Genomic DNA, 14947 nt, shown 5'->3' on the forward strand with positions numbered 1-14947 from the left:
GATCTTCCTGTTACTGTTCTCTTTCCCTGTCATGAGGCAGCTGAATCGAAGCCCTTTGTGCCTACAAGAAATCTCAACTCGTGTCCAAACAGAAGGTCAACTTTTCAAGGTCACAACCTTTTCAGTGTTATTTCTCTCCAGTTGCTTTGGAGCAGGCTTGTGGGAAATCGGCCTGCTGCTTGATTCTCCTTCAGAATTTGGGTGTTTGAAATGAGCATTTACATGATCAGTTTTTTTTTTTAGATGAAATGAAAGAACTTTAGACGCAGCTTGGACAAAAGTTCATAGCAGAACTTCTCCACTGGACATTCATCACTTTTTTTTTTTAGCTAGGATGTGTTCCAAACCACAGTGAATAGTCTTCCATAGATGCACTATATGACGAAAGTATGTGGACACCTGACCTGAGGGTTTTTTTTCCCCCCACATTGAGTCCTGATGTGCTGTTATAATAACCACCACTCTTCTGGGAAGATGTTCCAGGAGATTGTGTGGAACTTTGTGCACATTCAGCCACAATAAAGTAAAGTCAGGTACTGCTGTAGATGATGTGAGGAGGTTCCTGGGGTGCCGTTCCAATTCATCCCAAAGGTGTTGAGCTCTCTAGCAGGCCACTCAAGATCTTCCAGTCCAGCTCATATCTTCATGGTGCTGGCTTTGTGCACAGAAGCATTGTCATGCTGGGTGTCCTGGTTCCATGTTGAGGGAGAATTTCATGCCACAGCCTCCAAAAACGTCTGAAACAATTGTGTGGCTCCAACCTTTGGTTAAGAACTTTACGCAGCTGGACCAGTCAGGTGTCCCAATACTTATGGTCTATATTGTAAATCAATGTTTTTTCTGCTTATTTAAACATCATCAGGCTTTAGGTTTAAAAGGTTCCCAGCTTCCTGTGAAGTTCAGGTTTATAGAGGACACAAAGTCTGAGTAGATGGTGGACCATGTCAGTGCAGAAGTGGAGATTTTCCAGTTTATTTTTTATTTTGGCGGGATGATGATTTTTTTGCTCGTGCCACTGTAGTTGCCTTAACGATCAAAACGCCTTTAAACGTCTTTCGCCAAAATCTTGCCACTTTGATCGCAGCTCACGTGTCTCAGATCTTCCTTAACTCTTAGTGTGTTAGAAGCCAAGATGTTGTGAGTGCTCATGTTCTGAAGGGTCAGTGCCTCTGAATCCTCACTGTAATCACAGCTCGTCATCAGCATCGAACCCCGGGGGCGGGTCATAACCCTTCACCTCCCTTTCATCACCACCTCCCTTCATCCGCTCGAGTCAAGTTCACGACGTCAGTGGAGCAATAAAAACCTTAACATGATGTTCGCATCCGTGTTTCATTTCTCCAACTAGTAACAAACATCTCAGCTTTTCTTTATTCCTGCTAATGTTCTGGATTTCAGATTTGTACATTCAGACCTGATCTTCTAATTACAACCTACAATTCTTTAGCAGTCCACAGGTTCCTAACCCTGGTTCTGGAGAACCTCCCTGACCGTCACACTACTAAAGTGTTCTCCAGGACAAGTGTTATGAACCTGTGACATAGAACATGCTCTTGTAGAACATTTAAAACTTCTAATGCTGCTTTGAAGTTATATGGAAGAAAATCATTCAGGTTCCTATTGGAGGAATAGAAACTCCAAGTCCTTAAGAACAGAAGCCCTGAAGACTTCCACCCGACTGCTGATCCGGACTGGTGCACTGTGCATCCAGAAAGTCTTCACGGAGCTTCACTTTTTTCACGTTATGTTACGGTTTAATTGCATTAAATTCATTATGTTCCCTAAAATTCTACCATCAAATCCCCATAATGACGACGTGAAAGACGTTTATTTGAAATCTTCACAAATTTATTACAAATTAAATAAAAAATCACTCGTACATGAGTTTTCACAGCTTTCACCATGACAGGTGCCTCCTGTTTCCACTGATCATCCTTGAGATGTTTCTACAACTTGATTGGAGTCCACCTGTGGTACATTCAATTGATTGGAGATGATTTGGAAAGACACACACCTGTCTGTAGAAGGTCCCACCATTTCAGTGCAGGTCAGAGCACAAACCAAGCCATGAAGTCCAAGAAACTGTAGACCTCTGAGACAGGATTGTATCGAGGGAGGCACAGATCTGGAGAAGGAGACAGAAACATTTCTGCAGCATTGAAGATCACAAAGAGCAAAGTGACCTCTATCATCCGTAAATGGAAGAAGTTTAGAACCACCAGGACTTTTCCTGGAGCAGAGTCGCCCGGCCAAACTGAGCACCCAGGGAGAAGGACCTTAGTGAGTGAGGAGACCGGGAACCCGATGGTCACTCTGAAAGAGCTCCAGCGTTTCTCTGTGGAGAACATTCCAGAAGAACAACCATCTCTGCAGCACTCCACCAAACAAGGGCCCTACTGCGGTCCACTTGTGCACTCTGAGATCTTGCTCTGTGCCCGGCTGAACATGAAAGAGGTTTTGAAATGCCACACTGATGATGGACACCTGTCACTTGTGCATGCTCATAGGGTCAAAGGTTAACAGCAGCACACACACACACACACACACACACCTGTTGTGTTTTCAGGCCAGACGAAGTTGTTGAGGTGAAACCTGAGACCCGAGTTGTGAATCTTGGACTCAGTTAATATGATAGGGTTCTAAATTTAATCCTGAGCCTAGGAAAAGTGTGTGTGTGTGTGTGTGTGTGTGTGTGTGTGTGTGTGTGTGTGTGTGTGTGTGTGTACCAGCAATCCCTTGTATTTCTGTAGTTTTGGGGGCCGGGATTGTTTATAAGGACAGTGTTTCTTTGTAAAACTATTTAGTAAAGTTTGGACGTTCCAATCCGAGTCACGTGAATCCTCAAGAGTGAATCCTGGTGAATTCCTGGTTCTAGGGTCTGTTGATACATTTTTAAACCCCTTTAAAAAATTGTTCTGGGAACTCATTTAGGAACCTAAGAACCCTTGATTATAAAACAAACCCTTGAAAAATATTTTTGGTTCTTCTGAATAATAAAGTATATAATCCAGAGAAACATCTCTGACTGTTCCTCCAGAAATACAGCAGGAGAACCTTTTCGAGTGTGCACTCCTGCACCAATATAGTTTTTCCAAGGGTTTATTTGGTAATTAAGTGTTCTTAGGTTTTAAAAGGTTTCTCCATGGAACTCTTTCTGATAGGCTTTTAGAAATGACCATTAACCTACAGGGTTCTGTTTGTGTTTAGGTGTTCAGTATATTAATACAAGTGTGTGTGTGTGTGTGTGTGTGTGTGTGTGTGTGCGCGTGTGTTTGGTTCGGTTCTTAACTTAATTTTTAAATTTCATTGTTCATCAAAGCAGTGTGAAATAAAATTTTGAATGAAAAAAGCGGAACTTGATATTTCCTCTCATTAAACAGAATTCCTGAGCGGAATAAACTCGTGGAATTGATTTAATTGATTCCCAACGCAGAGGCAGTGCGCGTTCCCGATTATCAGAGCGCGTGTCCAGAAACCATCCACCAGAGCGCGCGTACTCCGTGTCCAGAGCGCGTTCCCTGAAACCGGAGCGCGTTCCCTGTGTCCAGAGCGCGTTCCCTGAAACCGGAGCGCGTTCCCGGTGTCCAGAGCGCGTTCCCTGAAACCGGAGCGCGTTCCCGGTGTCCAGAGCGCGTCCGGGTTTGCGTTGAGGAGCTGAAGGAGACGCGTGCGGCGAAGTGTGTGTGTGTGTGTGTGTGTGTGTGTGTGGGATTTACGGACGGATTTACAGCAAAAAAAACACACTTTCACACGGAGAGATCTAACACACTTTCACCGGGCGCGCGAGGAATAACGGAGCTCCTTTTCTAATGGATTATTTTTTATCTTCTCTCCTTCTCTTCCTTTTCTCTTGGCTACAGCAGTGTATTTTGGGGGAAAAGTAGTGTACGCCTGTCACGTGACGTGATTTACGCACGCGGCTTTCTATATTAGTATACTGTGTGTGTGTGTGTGTGTGTGTGTGTGTGTGTGTGTGTGTGTCCACTGTGATGAGACGTTGACAATTTTTGTCCTCCTTGTTTATATAGTTTTTTATCCAGGAGAACTTCCTGTCTTTAATTATAAGCTGATTAATAAATGGATCAATAAGAATCAAGCGCGTCTCGTGCACTCGGCAGGAACCCTGTAACAAGTCTCATGAGTGTCTTCTCAGAGATCTAACAGACAAACAAACAAGCGATCAACAAAGAAATAAGCAAGCTAACAAACATCTACTCTGGAAATCAGAACATCTCCAGAGGCTACATCAGTGTTTTGGACCCAGAGCTGATTGGTGGATCTGTGGATGAAGAATTGATGATGATGCTCAGACTCCCAGTCCTGCTGATCAGCTTTGGCATTAGCTTGAGCTTCAGCACTGCTGAACCTGCACCAAAGGAGACCATAACAGGTGAGCCTTTAATCCTACTGTAGTTCAGGATGATGATTGGGTGTGTCTTCTTCTACCAGGTTTGGAAGAGAGGGATTATGAAGAATGATTAGAGAATAAATGCTGTTCATGATGTTGCTCCTGCTTGATTAATTCTGGTGTGTAACCTCTCACCCCAGATGTGTGTCAGCAGGTGAGACCTCCATGTGTGACCGAGGCAGATCTGTACAGCCTGGAGGCTCTGAGGCACATCCACCAGGAGATGGATGATGATCAGGATGGAGGGATCGAGGTGGAGGAGAGCGTTGAGGTAAATGCTAGAGAACGAGCGATAAATAAAAGTGACTGGCACTGGAGACTCCTTTCTTTAGTATGAAGTACAGTGCATGCAGAAAGTCTTCACAGCGATAACACAGATGGAAGCCCCTCCTCAGTAAAAGATACATGACGGCCCGCCTGGTGTTCACCAAAAGGCACCTAAAGGACTTTCAGACTATGAGAAATAAATATTGAATTATTTGGCATGAATGCTAAGCGTCATGTCTGGAGGAAACCAGGCACTGCTCATCACCGGTCCAATACCATCCCTGAAGCATGGTGGTGGCAGCATCATGCTGTGGGGACTGGTCAGGATTGAGGGAAAGATGAATGCAGCAATGTACAGAGATGTCCTTAATGAAAACCTGCTCCATTGTGTCTGGACCTCAGACTGGGACGAAGGTTCATCTTCCAACGGGACAACGACACCAAACACACAGCCAAGATAACGAAGGAGTGGCTACAGGATGACTCTGTAAATGTCCTCGAGTGGCCCAGTCAGAGTCCAGACCTGAACCTGATTGAACATCTCTGGAGAGATCTGAAAAAGGCAGTGCACTGACGCTCCTCATCCAACCTGATGGAGCTTGAGAGGTTTTGCAAAGAAGAAAGAGAAACTTCCCAAAAATAGGTGTCAAGTTGTAGCATCAAACTCAAAAAGACTTGAGGCTGCAACTGGTGGCAAAGGAGCTTCAACAAAGTGTTGCGTGAAGGCTGTTACGTACAAGTGAGGGTTTTTTTTAATTTAATAAAAAAAAAAAAAATTATAAATTAGCAAAGATTTTAAATAAACTTCTTTCACAATGTTATTATGGGGTTTTATTTATAGAATTTTCAGGGAAATAATGAATTTAATCCATTTTGGAATTAAACTGTAACATAAAAACTGTGGAAAAAAGTGAAGCTCTGTGAAAACTTTCTGGATGCACTATAAAGAGAATAAACCTGCATGTTATAGAGAAGCTATCAACACCTTTACCCAATCACAGACCAGAGCGATCAGCACAAACTCCCAAATATTAGTCCATCATTTCTTTATAATATCAAGAACCTGTCTGTTGCTTCACACTTAGAGAAAATGTTCTGTTCCTGCCAGGGGTCCCTAAGGAGTCCCTCAAGGGATTCTAATGGGCCCTCTAGGATTCTGCATATTTATAGGTTCTGTTTGAAAAATGACTGGAAGGTAGTAATTTAAGGGCTCTTCAGTGGTTGCTCAAGAGTTCCTCAGGTCCTGCAGCTTTATGGTTCTGTTTACCCGTACTGGGAGGTAGTGAATTAGGGAGCTGGTTAAGGGTATAGGAGTGTGGTGTGTGTGTGTGTGTGTGTGTGTGTGTGTGTGTGTGTGTGTGTGTTTGTGTGCGGATGCGGATCAAGTGTCCAGGGCAGATGAAGGACATGCCTAAGATGGAATATCCAGTTACAGCACAGAACACATTCCAAGATTGCACACATTGCGCACAAACACACACACACACACACACACACACACACACACACACACACACACACACACAGCATACAGTTCTCCAGAGATTTATTTTTATTTTGAAATATTTGAAAAATCAGAAAATGAGAACTTCATAAGACCAATAAAAATTAGACTTTAGAGAAAATTAGAGATTAGACTGTGGCATGGAGGAGATCAGACTGTGGCATGGAGGAGATTAGACTGTGGCATGGAGGAGATTAGACTGTGGCATGGTGGAGATCAGACTGGGGCACTGCTGAGGTGGTATGGAAGCCCAGGTTTCTTTGACAGTGGCCTAATTTATTGAGATGCCACTGTGTGTGTGTGTGTGTGTGTGTGTGTGTGTGTGTGTGTGTGTGTGTGTGTGATCTGCCTTTAGTTTATTATTGAGGACATGCAGCAACAGCAGACGAATAAACACAGTAAATTGCACAGAGAGGACCAGCACATCACCATGGAGGAGCTCTGGAGGGGCTGGAAGTCTTCAGAAGGTGTGTGTGTGTGTGTGTGTGTGTGTGTGTGTGTGTGTGTGTGTGTGTGTGTGTGTGTGTGCAGTGAAAATGATGTGTTTTTTTGCTCTTGCAGTCCATAACTGGACGCAGGAGGATGTTCTGCGCTGGCTGAGGGAGTTTGTGGAGTTGCCGCAATATGAGAAGAATTTTAAAGAATTCCACGTGAATGGAAACACGCTGCCCAGGTGAGAGAAACCAGTCAGAGTCCAGGCTCCTCAAAGGTTCTTCGGGTAGCTTCAGTACAGCACTGAATCAATGAGTATGAAGTCTGGTTGCAGAGATTGTGATTTTTCTCTAGGATTGCGTCCAATGAGCCATCTTTCATGAGCACCTACCTGAAGATCCAGGACCAGCAGCACAAACACAAGCTGAAGCTCAAGGCATTGGATGTTGTGCTGTTTGGACCTCCTACACGTGAGTATTTTATTTTTCTTTTTTTTTTTTTTTTTTACACGTTATTGTAATTCAAGATCGAATCTTGTGGCTCTAATTTCTAGCAGCCACATGTTCAGACTTCATATATAGTAACAGGGTAATGGTGTTTATTCACAACACATCATGTCATGGGATGAGAGCAAACATATAAGCAGCTGTAGATGTAGACACCAACCTCAACCTCACTAAAACACCAAAATCAACCTCAAGGAAACACCAGGATGTACCAAGTGATCACATTTTCACACTTAGATTAGATTTAGATTGATCTAAACCCAAATAACTCATCTCTGAAACCCACTATCTCAACTCCTTAGTGATGGGCAGATGTTTGGGGTTGTGTTGAATGAAGCGATGAGAGCTTATCATAACACATGACCTGAGGTGTGCGTATCATCACGAGTTTGTCCATCATGCAATTTCTTTCAGCTGTCTGTATTTTTGTTTAATAGCTACCAAGTATTTTATTTTGAAGGTTGAATTCAAAATTTATTTAAACCCACATTAAAGCACAAGAGCTGAGAACCAAGAGAGCCGTGTGATTATGATGAACCAATTATCTGAATGTGTTTCATGCTGTATCCCTCCATGTTTTGTCTCCAGGGCCACCACACAACTGGATGAAGGATGTCCTGCTCATTGTGTCGGTATTAATGGGGCTGGGTGGCTGCTGGTTTGCTCAGGTACAGAACAAAGCATCAAAGGAGCACATTTCCAAAATGATAAAGGATCTGGAGAGCCTTCAGAGAGCTGAGAAGAGTCTCCGAGACCTGCAGGAGCAGTCAGTCATCATTGTTTACTCTGGTGTTCCACCATCACCTCACCTCAGAGATAAAGGGAATGTGGTCACATAAATGGAATTTTTGTTTGCCCAGGCTGGAGCGAGCCCAGGAGGAGAAGCGTACAGTAGCAGTGGAGAAGCAGTTTTTAGAGGAGAAGATGAGAGATGAGATCCAAGGAGCTCAAGAGGAGGCCAACCGGCTGTATAAGCTCCGCAAGGGGGCTGTCGGTGAACTAAGCCGCCTGAGATATGCTGAGGAGGAACTTGAACAGGTGAGTGTTTACCTCAGCATACTTTACATGGAAGGCAAACAGTTTCATTTCGAGCTATAAAAAACCACATGGGGCCCCTGAGGCTCTTAGAGAGGATCATCCAGGGGTAGAAAAATAATAGTAGGAGACGGTACCAAAAGGTTTGGAGACTCGCTTAGTTTACAAGAAAGAACTTCATTTATCTACGTTTCCATACAATCACCTTCAGAACAGTCTTCTGGAACATGTCCTGAAAAAATACTTCTTCTTTTTTGTAGAGACCTTCTTGTGCAGTGTAGGATGTCTCTCCTGATCCAGTGTATGTACATTTTGGTCTCAGATTCGTGGAGCGCTGAAGAAGGCAGAGCAGGACATGCAGGCTAGCTGGTCAGTGCAGGACTCTCTGCAGCTGTGGCTGCAACTCACCCACGAGGTGGAGATGCAGTACTACAACATCAAAAAGCAGAATGCCGAGCAGCAGCTGGCCACAGCAAAGGATGAGGTACCATCACTATCTTCAGGCTACTTTTGAATCTAGGTTTTTTTGTGTCTTGTACTCAGTGCGTACATGTTTGTTGTTGTTGTTTCTGTGTTTGTTGGTCTCTCAAGGCAGAGAAAATTAAGAAGAAAAGAAGTTCTGTTTTTGGTACCCTCCATGTGGCACACAGTTCCTCTTTAGATGAAGTGGACCACAAGATCTTACAGGCCAAGTAGGAATATAAGAGAGGGGACTTTTGTGTCTGGGTTTTTATCGCAGGAATGTTTTTGGCAAATTGATTATACTGAAGTTTTATGGGAAAAAAATGGTTACTAAAGGGAATACAAAGAGAATTATTGAGCAACATGAATCTTCGGGGGTGATAATTACTAAGGAGCCTGATGTTGGTGTTTTTGGTAACAGAAATGCCCTCACAGAGGTGACGGCATGTTTGCAAGAACGGCTGCACAGGTGGCAGCAGATCGAGTTGTTGTGTGGATTTGCCATAATGAACAATGCTGGTCTACACAGCCTCATGGCTACCTTGTACCCTGATACCAACTGGATGGTTTGGCCAAGATCTACTCTGTCTAACTACCAAATGCCTGCAGGCATTGATGACATGGAGGATGGAATGCCTTCCATGATGCCACCAAAACTTCCTGGTGAGTTTTTTTTCAACATTATAAGGTTGTGACTTACTAGGCCTTTGAGCATGGACCTCTTTAAACTGCTCAAAGGGATACGTGAGAGAAAAGTCAAATGTAATAATTTTTTTTGTGATGGTAAAGGGCATAAAAATAAATCAAGAAAAATTCTCACTTTACCTAACAATGAAACATTTGTCTTGTCTACAGTCACAGTGACTCCCCTCAAGCTTTCCCCTCGAGCCCTGGTCCGTTCTCGTCGAACCGGTCATATTGTCCAGGCACCTGTGATTCTATCACCTGATCCTGATATTCTAATCCCGATTCGGCCTCCGGTCCCTTGGTTTGACGAAGAGGAAGAGGAAGCAATCCTTTTCCCTGTGATTGTGAAACCGTAAGTCTTTACTGTACAGATGATTTTAGTAGATTTAAGTAGGTCGTTTTCTGATTTGGCAGCTTCTGTAGTTTTAGATTTAGCTACTATTATATTACAGGGAATGTATTTTGCATGGTCTGCATTTTTATGGTGTGTTATTCTACTATTCGTAAATGGAAAATAGAGGAAGGCATATTTAACGCATTTCAAAAGTACTCCAATGCTTGTATTACAGAGAGGGTCTGGAAACAGCCTCTGATATTGATCCCATTGGACCCACTGTTGGAATAATGTACACCAGCCCTGGATTGGATACTTCAACTCGAAAAATATATCGTGACAACTTAGACCTCTTCTCCGATTGTGTCACAAGTAAGATTCCAGTTGATGGACAAGAGAACAAACCCTTGCGCAGGATATCACGAGAGGAACTTGGGTATCCTGTAAGGGTCGATTCTAGAAAAGTTTCACGTGAAGAACTTCAAGTCGAAACCCAACCCAGAAAGATCTCCAAAGAGGAACCTGAGGTGTATACAGATGCTTTGGTGGGTCCTGCTTGTGCAAAGGAACCTGAGGTTTCTGCTGATTTCAAGAAGATTCCAATGAGTCTGCCAATCAATCCTAGTTATTCTACGATTAGGCTGTCCACCAAGGAGAAACTAGATTCACCCACAGAACCATACCTTGGAATCAGATACATGGATGATGCTGAAGTAAATGTAGGGGGTCTGCGACGGAAGATGTTTAAAGAAAAGAAGAATCTTTCAGGAGAGAGCTTATCAAAAATTATACTTAAAGAAGAACCTGTGACAGATAGCCAAAGTGGTGATGCAGCGCAAGAATTTAATGTAAGATCAATACTAAAAGAGGAAACTCAGAAGAGAAATATCGTGTTTAAGGACAAACCCTTGGACTCTGCTTCCACAAGCTTGTTGAAAGATGAGCTTGATGACTTTGTCTCGACGGATGGGCAAAATGTAAACGTAAGAAATACTAAAGAGCGATTTTACAGAAATGTCTTCAAAGAGGAACGAGGCTTGTCTATGGACAAGGGAAAGCTCTTTAGAGGTGCGTCCATAGACAGCACTTTTAGAAAAAAGGCCCACAATGACTTAGATACTTCAGTGGAAAACTGGCGAGGAATTTCTTTAAGAGAGAGAAGGGATAATTCTGTACCCATGAAGCTCTCAAGAGAGGAGCGTGAACTTGTCACAGAGAAACAAAGACTGTTCCGGGACATTGGGCAAGATGAGACATTGGACACCCCTCTAGATAAAATCCCGAGAGATGTCTCGGCTGTACCTGTGGAGACTGTCAGGCCAAAGATATCCAAAGATGAGTTTGTCATTCCAGATCAAGGTCTCTTAAGCCAACCAGACCTTACAATCAACTCTCTAATGCTCTGGAATCCACCCTCAGACCCCCTAAGTCATCTAGTGTATGATGGGATCTTAGAGAAATCTTATCAGAATCCTTTAAATGTTACCAGTTCGGCAGACCTCAGACATCCTGCCTCAATTTCCACCTCCTCCCAAAGCCTAGTGAGCAGCGATGGTGCTAGCAGCGTTTCTACTCAATCTGGAAATCTCTCACCAGAAGAATCCCGTAGTGGAAACAAAGGCAAGAAATCTCTGAAGCTCAAAAATCTGTTCAAGAAGAAGAAAGATAAGGAGAAAGATAAAGACTCAAAACGAGAACATCCACAAGGGGGTTTACAGAAGCTGTGAGTTTGAGTCGTTACAAGAACTGGAAGTCCTAAGAACTAAAAAATGTTCACAGGATCAGTGTTGCTTTAAATGCTTTAGTAACTGTTTCTTGAAGTGGGTGATACGGAAACACTAACTGTAGGTGTCTTTATGGAAGGTTTTGCGAGATGATTTTAATGAGTAGGAACATTTATATTAATATAGAGATGTTTAATGATGTAATTTAGTTTTTTTTTTCTGATAGAGGCTTCAGTGCTTGGAAAATACAATGTGTGCACAAATGTTTGTAGACACCTGACCTTAAGATTGGTATGTTTTTTCTGAACATCTTATTCCATGTTTAGTCCTCATTTCCTGTTCCACTAGATTTTGTGGAGATTTGAGAGATTTCATTCATCCATAAGGGTTTTAATAAAATCAGGTACTGATTTTCATCCCAAAGAAGTTTAACCGGGTTTATAGCTCTAAAGCCACTCAAGATTAAGAACCCAAGTAAAGCAGATCTTCATGGAGCTGGCTTTGTGCATGGGGGCAAATAGAGTTCAAAGCTAGAGTAGGTTTTTTCGTTTTTGTTTTTGTTTGGAGATTTAAAAAAGATCAATGCCTTTTGATCTTTGGCAGCATTTGTTCAATTTCTTAATGTATATGAAAACTTACTGTGTGCAGATAAATGGGTATTATGAGGGGGTGGGTTTATATTACTGTGAGTAAAATTGAAAGTGAATTTCTTATGTTGCTTTACACTGGTTTAAGAATGTTTTTAAAAAGGGTTATGGCAGACAAATATCATTTACACCATACTATGATGGTCACTAATGCTAGTTACCATGGTAACACCTTTATATAGTGATGCGGCCATTCTACATAGCGAGATACTTGTTTGCCACTATGTGGTTCCCAAAGTCACTTCTAGTTACAACATCGAAACAAAGTCTTCATATATTTATAAGCACTAAGTTTCCTGCCTTATTTTTATAGATTAATTGTTAAAATGACAATTTTGTCATAGTTTTACTCTGTATGCAGCAACTTCTAGAGGAATTTAATAAATAATAGTTGTAGGATGAAGTTTATTTATTTTAGTGACTATTGCACTATTTAAGTTTTTGGACAGGGAGAGTGTGTGAGATCGTTTACTTAAACGCAGTATGAATTATGAAATGTTATAAAGTCTTAAACATGGTAAACGTATTGAAACATGCAGGAATTTACAATGATATAATTAATATAACTGATCAGGTGAGGATTAAGGGCCTCGCTCAAGGGCCCGGCATTGGTCCAGTGCATGGTTTTTAAAAGACGCATGCATGTTCCTTTTGTTTATATGCAACAAACTCTATGAATATTTCCTTTGACCAAAGCAAACCTATAAAGGTCCAGATGTTCCACTTAGCATAAAAAAAAAACGTTTACACTTTTAGCATCTGGACAGTTAATTTCTTCAAACTTTCAGCTAAAATAATTTCAGTCTCTTGTAAAATGCACCAAAGATGTTCTTCACTAGATTTCTTGTTCATCCCAGAGCAGTTCAACAGGATTTTGGTGCAGTGACTGGGCAGAACATTCCATGATAGATATCACTCCAGATGACTGTTTACTCTCTTAATAACACTTGCAGAACTTTGTATGCTTTGACTCATCATCTGTATGTTGAAGTCCAGACGGAATTGCATGGCTTTGAAGTATGGCATGGAAGTTGGTTTAGGATTTATTTTACTTTCTGCAGTAAGTCTCCAACGTTTCCTGCTCCAAAACAACCCCAAAGCTTCCGACTCCATGTGTGATTGTGAGGGTGAGGGAGTCTGATCACATCTCTTCTGCTCTCCTGTTCATCTTACACAAGTTCCTCTGATGGTTCCTCAACCTATTCATTGTCCAATTTCTTTTTTTTTTTTTTTTTTTTTACAGAATTTGTTGCATAGAAACAAAAAGAACATACATGTGTCTTAAAAACTATAAAAAGCTTAAAGTTTCCACACTTTTCACAGCTGCTGTAAATCAGTTGTGTATATGAGAGAGTTGAAAGTTGCTTTGGATAAGGAAATATAACATGGTTCTGAAAAGTTTCTGTAAGGGTTCCTTGAACAAGTAATTGTTCTTTCAGCCGCATCCCAAATAAGGTTTCTGATTGGAACCGTTTCTGATGTAGGGTTCTACACAGAACTTCTATGGATTCTCGTTAAGGCTTCCGTGTTTCTGTGTCTCCGCTGCTCAGTGTGTTTACAACTGAAAGATTTTTCTCTGCATGATTTATTGATTTATTTCTGTTTGTCTCTTTCACCTGTAACACAATGTTTTTGAGGGACTTGATATAAATCACATTTATTCAGCTCGGAAGAGAAATGTATTGGATTACATGAAAATAACACACTTTCTAAATAAAAAATATTATTACTATCACTACTTTAATTTACTGTTGGATTGGTGGAAGAAAAAACGCTGGACACGTCTTCATTTTTCAACTAAGGACACACACACACACAAGAAACACAGATTTAAGTTTTGGAAACATCTGTGGTCAATACACAGTGAGAATAAACACCTTTTGGTTTCAGAGAGACGTTTAAATTGAAACACACAGTGTTTGCATACACATTGCACACACTACACACACTTCACATACATGACATACACTGCATACACACTAAACACACTTCACACACTACACACTGCAAGTAAGATGTAATTAATATATAGAATACTGAATGACCTTTTAACTGAAGTCAGTGCAGTGTGTGTATGTGATCTGTATGTCTAGTATATGTATTGTGTGTGTGTGTGTGTGTGTGTACAGTGTAACATATGCTGCACATGCACTGCACACACACGACATACACTGCACACACACAACATACACTGCACACACACTACATACACTGCACACACACACACACACACACACACACACACACACACACACACTATATACACTGCACACACACACACACACACACACACACACACTCTACATACACTGCAAACACACTGCACATACTACATATACTGCACGCACACACACTACATACACTGCAAACACACTGCACACATACTACATACACTGCGCACACACACACACACACACACACACATGCTACAAACACTGCACACACAAAGACACAAATACACACACACAAGCACTTTAACGTTATGTTATGGAAACATCTGTGGTTAGATGTCACATCTTAGATCCAGTGAGCATAAACACCTTTCTGTTTCAGAGAAACACACACACACACACACACACACACACACACACACACACACACACACACTACAGATGCACTGCATACACCACTTAAATTGCGCACACATTTAATTTACTGCACAAACACACTGAAACCTTTACACACAAATTTATGGTTTAAATAAAAAGGTCATTCGGGGATCTTAAGATCATATTTATGTCTTACTTTGTTTTGCATCTCTCTCTCTCTCTCTCACACACACACACACACACACACACACACACACACACACACACACACACACACACACACAGGTTATGGAAACATCTGTGGTTAGAGACGATCACTTCTTAGGTGCAGTGAGCATTAACACCTTCCATTTTCTGAGAAATGCACACACACACACACACACACACACACA

The 14947-nt window shown here is 41.8% G+C and overlaps 1 protein-coding gene across 1 annotated transcript; it reads left to right on the forward strand.

Moving 5' to 3' along the window:
* Positions 1 to 3349: 3349 nt before the first annotated feature.
* Positions 3350 to 11560, forward strand: stim2a (tromal interaction molecule 2a). The gene is made up of 12 exons (XM_046842545.1): positions 3350 to 4390; positions 4549 to 4679; positions 6535 to 6646; positions 6741 to 6852; positions 6966 to 7081; positions 7706 to 7883; positions 7978 to 8155; positions 8475 to 8636; positions 8744 to 8844; positions 9036 to 9277; positions 9470 to 9653; positions 9871 to 11560. The coding sequence occupies exons 1-12, from the start codon at positions 4297 to 4299 to the stop codon at positions 11360 to 11362; spliced, it is 3102 nt and encodes a 1033-aa protein (XP_046698501.1). The 5' UTR covers positions 3350 to 4296; the 3' UTR covers positions 11363 to 11560.
* The last annotated feature ends 3387 nt before the right edge of the window (positions 11561 to 14947 follow it).

The sequence above is a fragment of the Silurus meridionalis genome, chromosome 28, assembly GCF_014805685.1.
Source record: "Silurus meridionalis isolate SWU-2019-XX chromosome 28, ASM1480568v1, whole genome shotgun sequence".
Lineage (NCBI taxonomy): Eukaryota > Metazoa > Chordata > Actinopteri > Siluriformes > Siluridae > Silurus > Silurus meridionalis.

Excerpts from the sequence above, each read along its gene's own strand:
- stim2a (XM_046842545.1), top strand. The coding sequence starts at position 4,297 with ATGATGATGCTCAGACTCCCAGTCCTGCTGATCAGCTTTGGCATTAGC. Across the intron at positions 7,884-7,977 it reads CTCCGAGACCTGCAGGAGCA|GCTGGAGCGAGCCCAGGAGG; the intron begins GTCAGTCATCAT and ends TTGTTTGCCCAG. Across the intron at positions 8,156-8,474 it reads CTGAGGAGGAACTTGAACAG|ATTCGTGGAGCGCTGAAGAA; the intron begins GTGAGTGTTTAC and ends TTTTGGTCTCAG.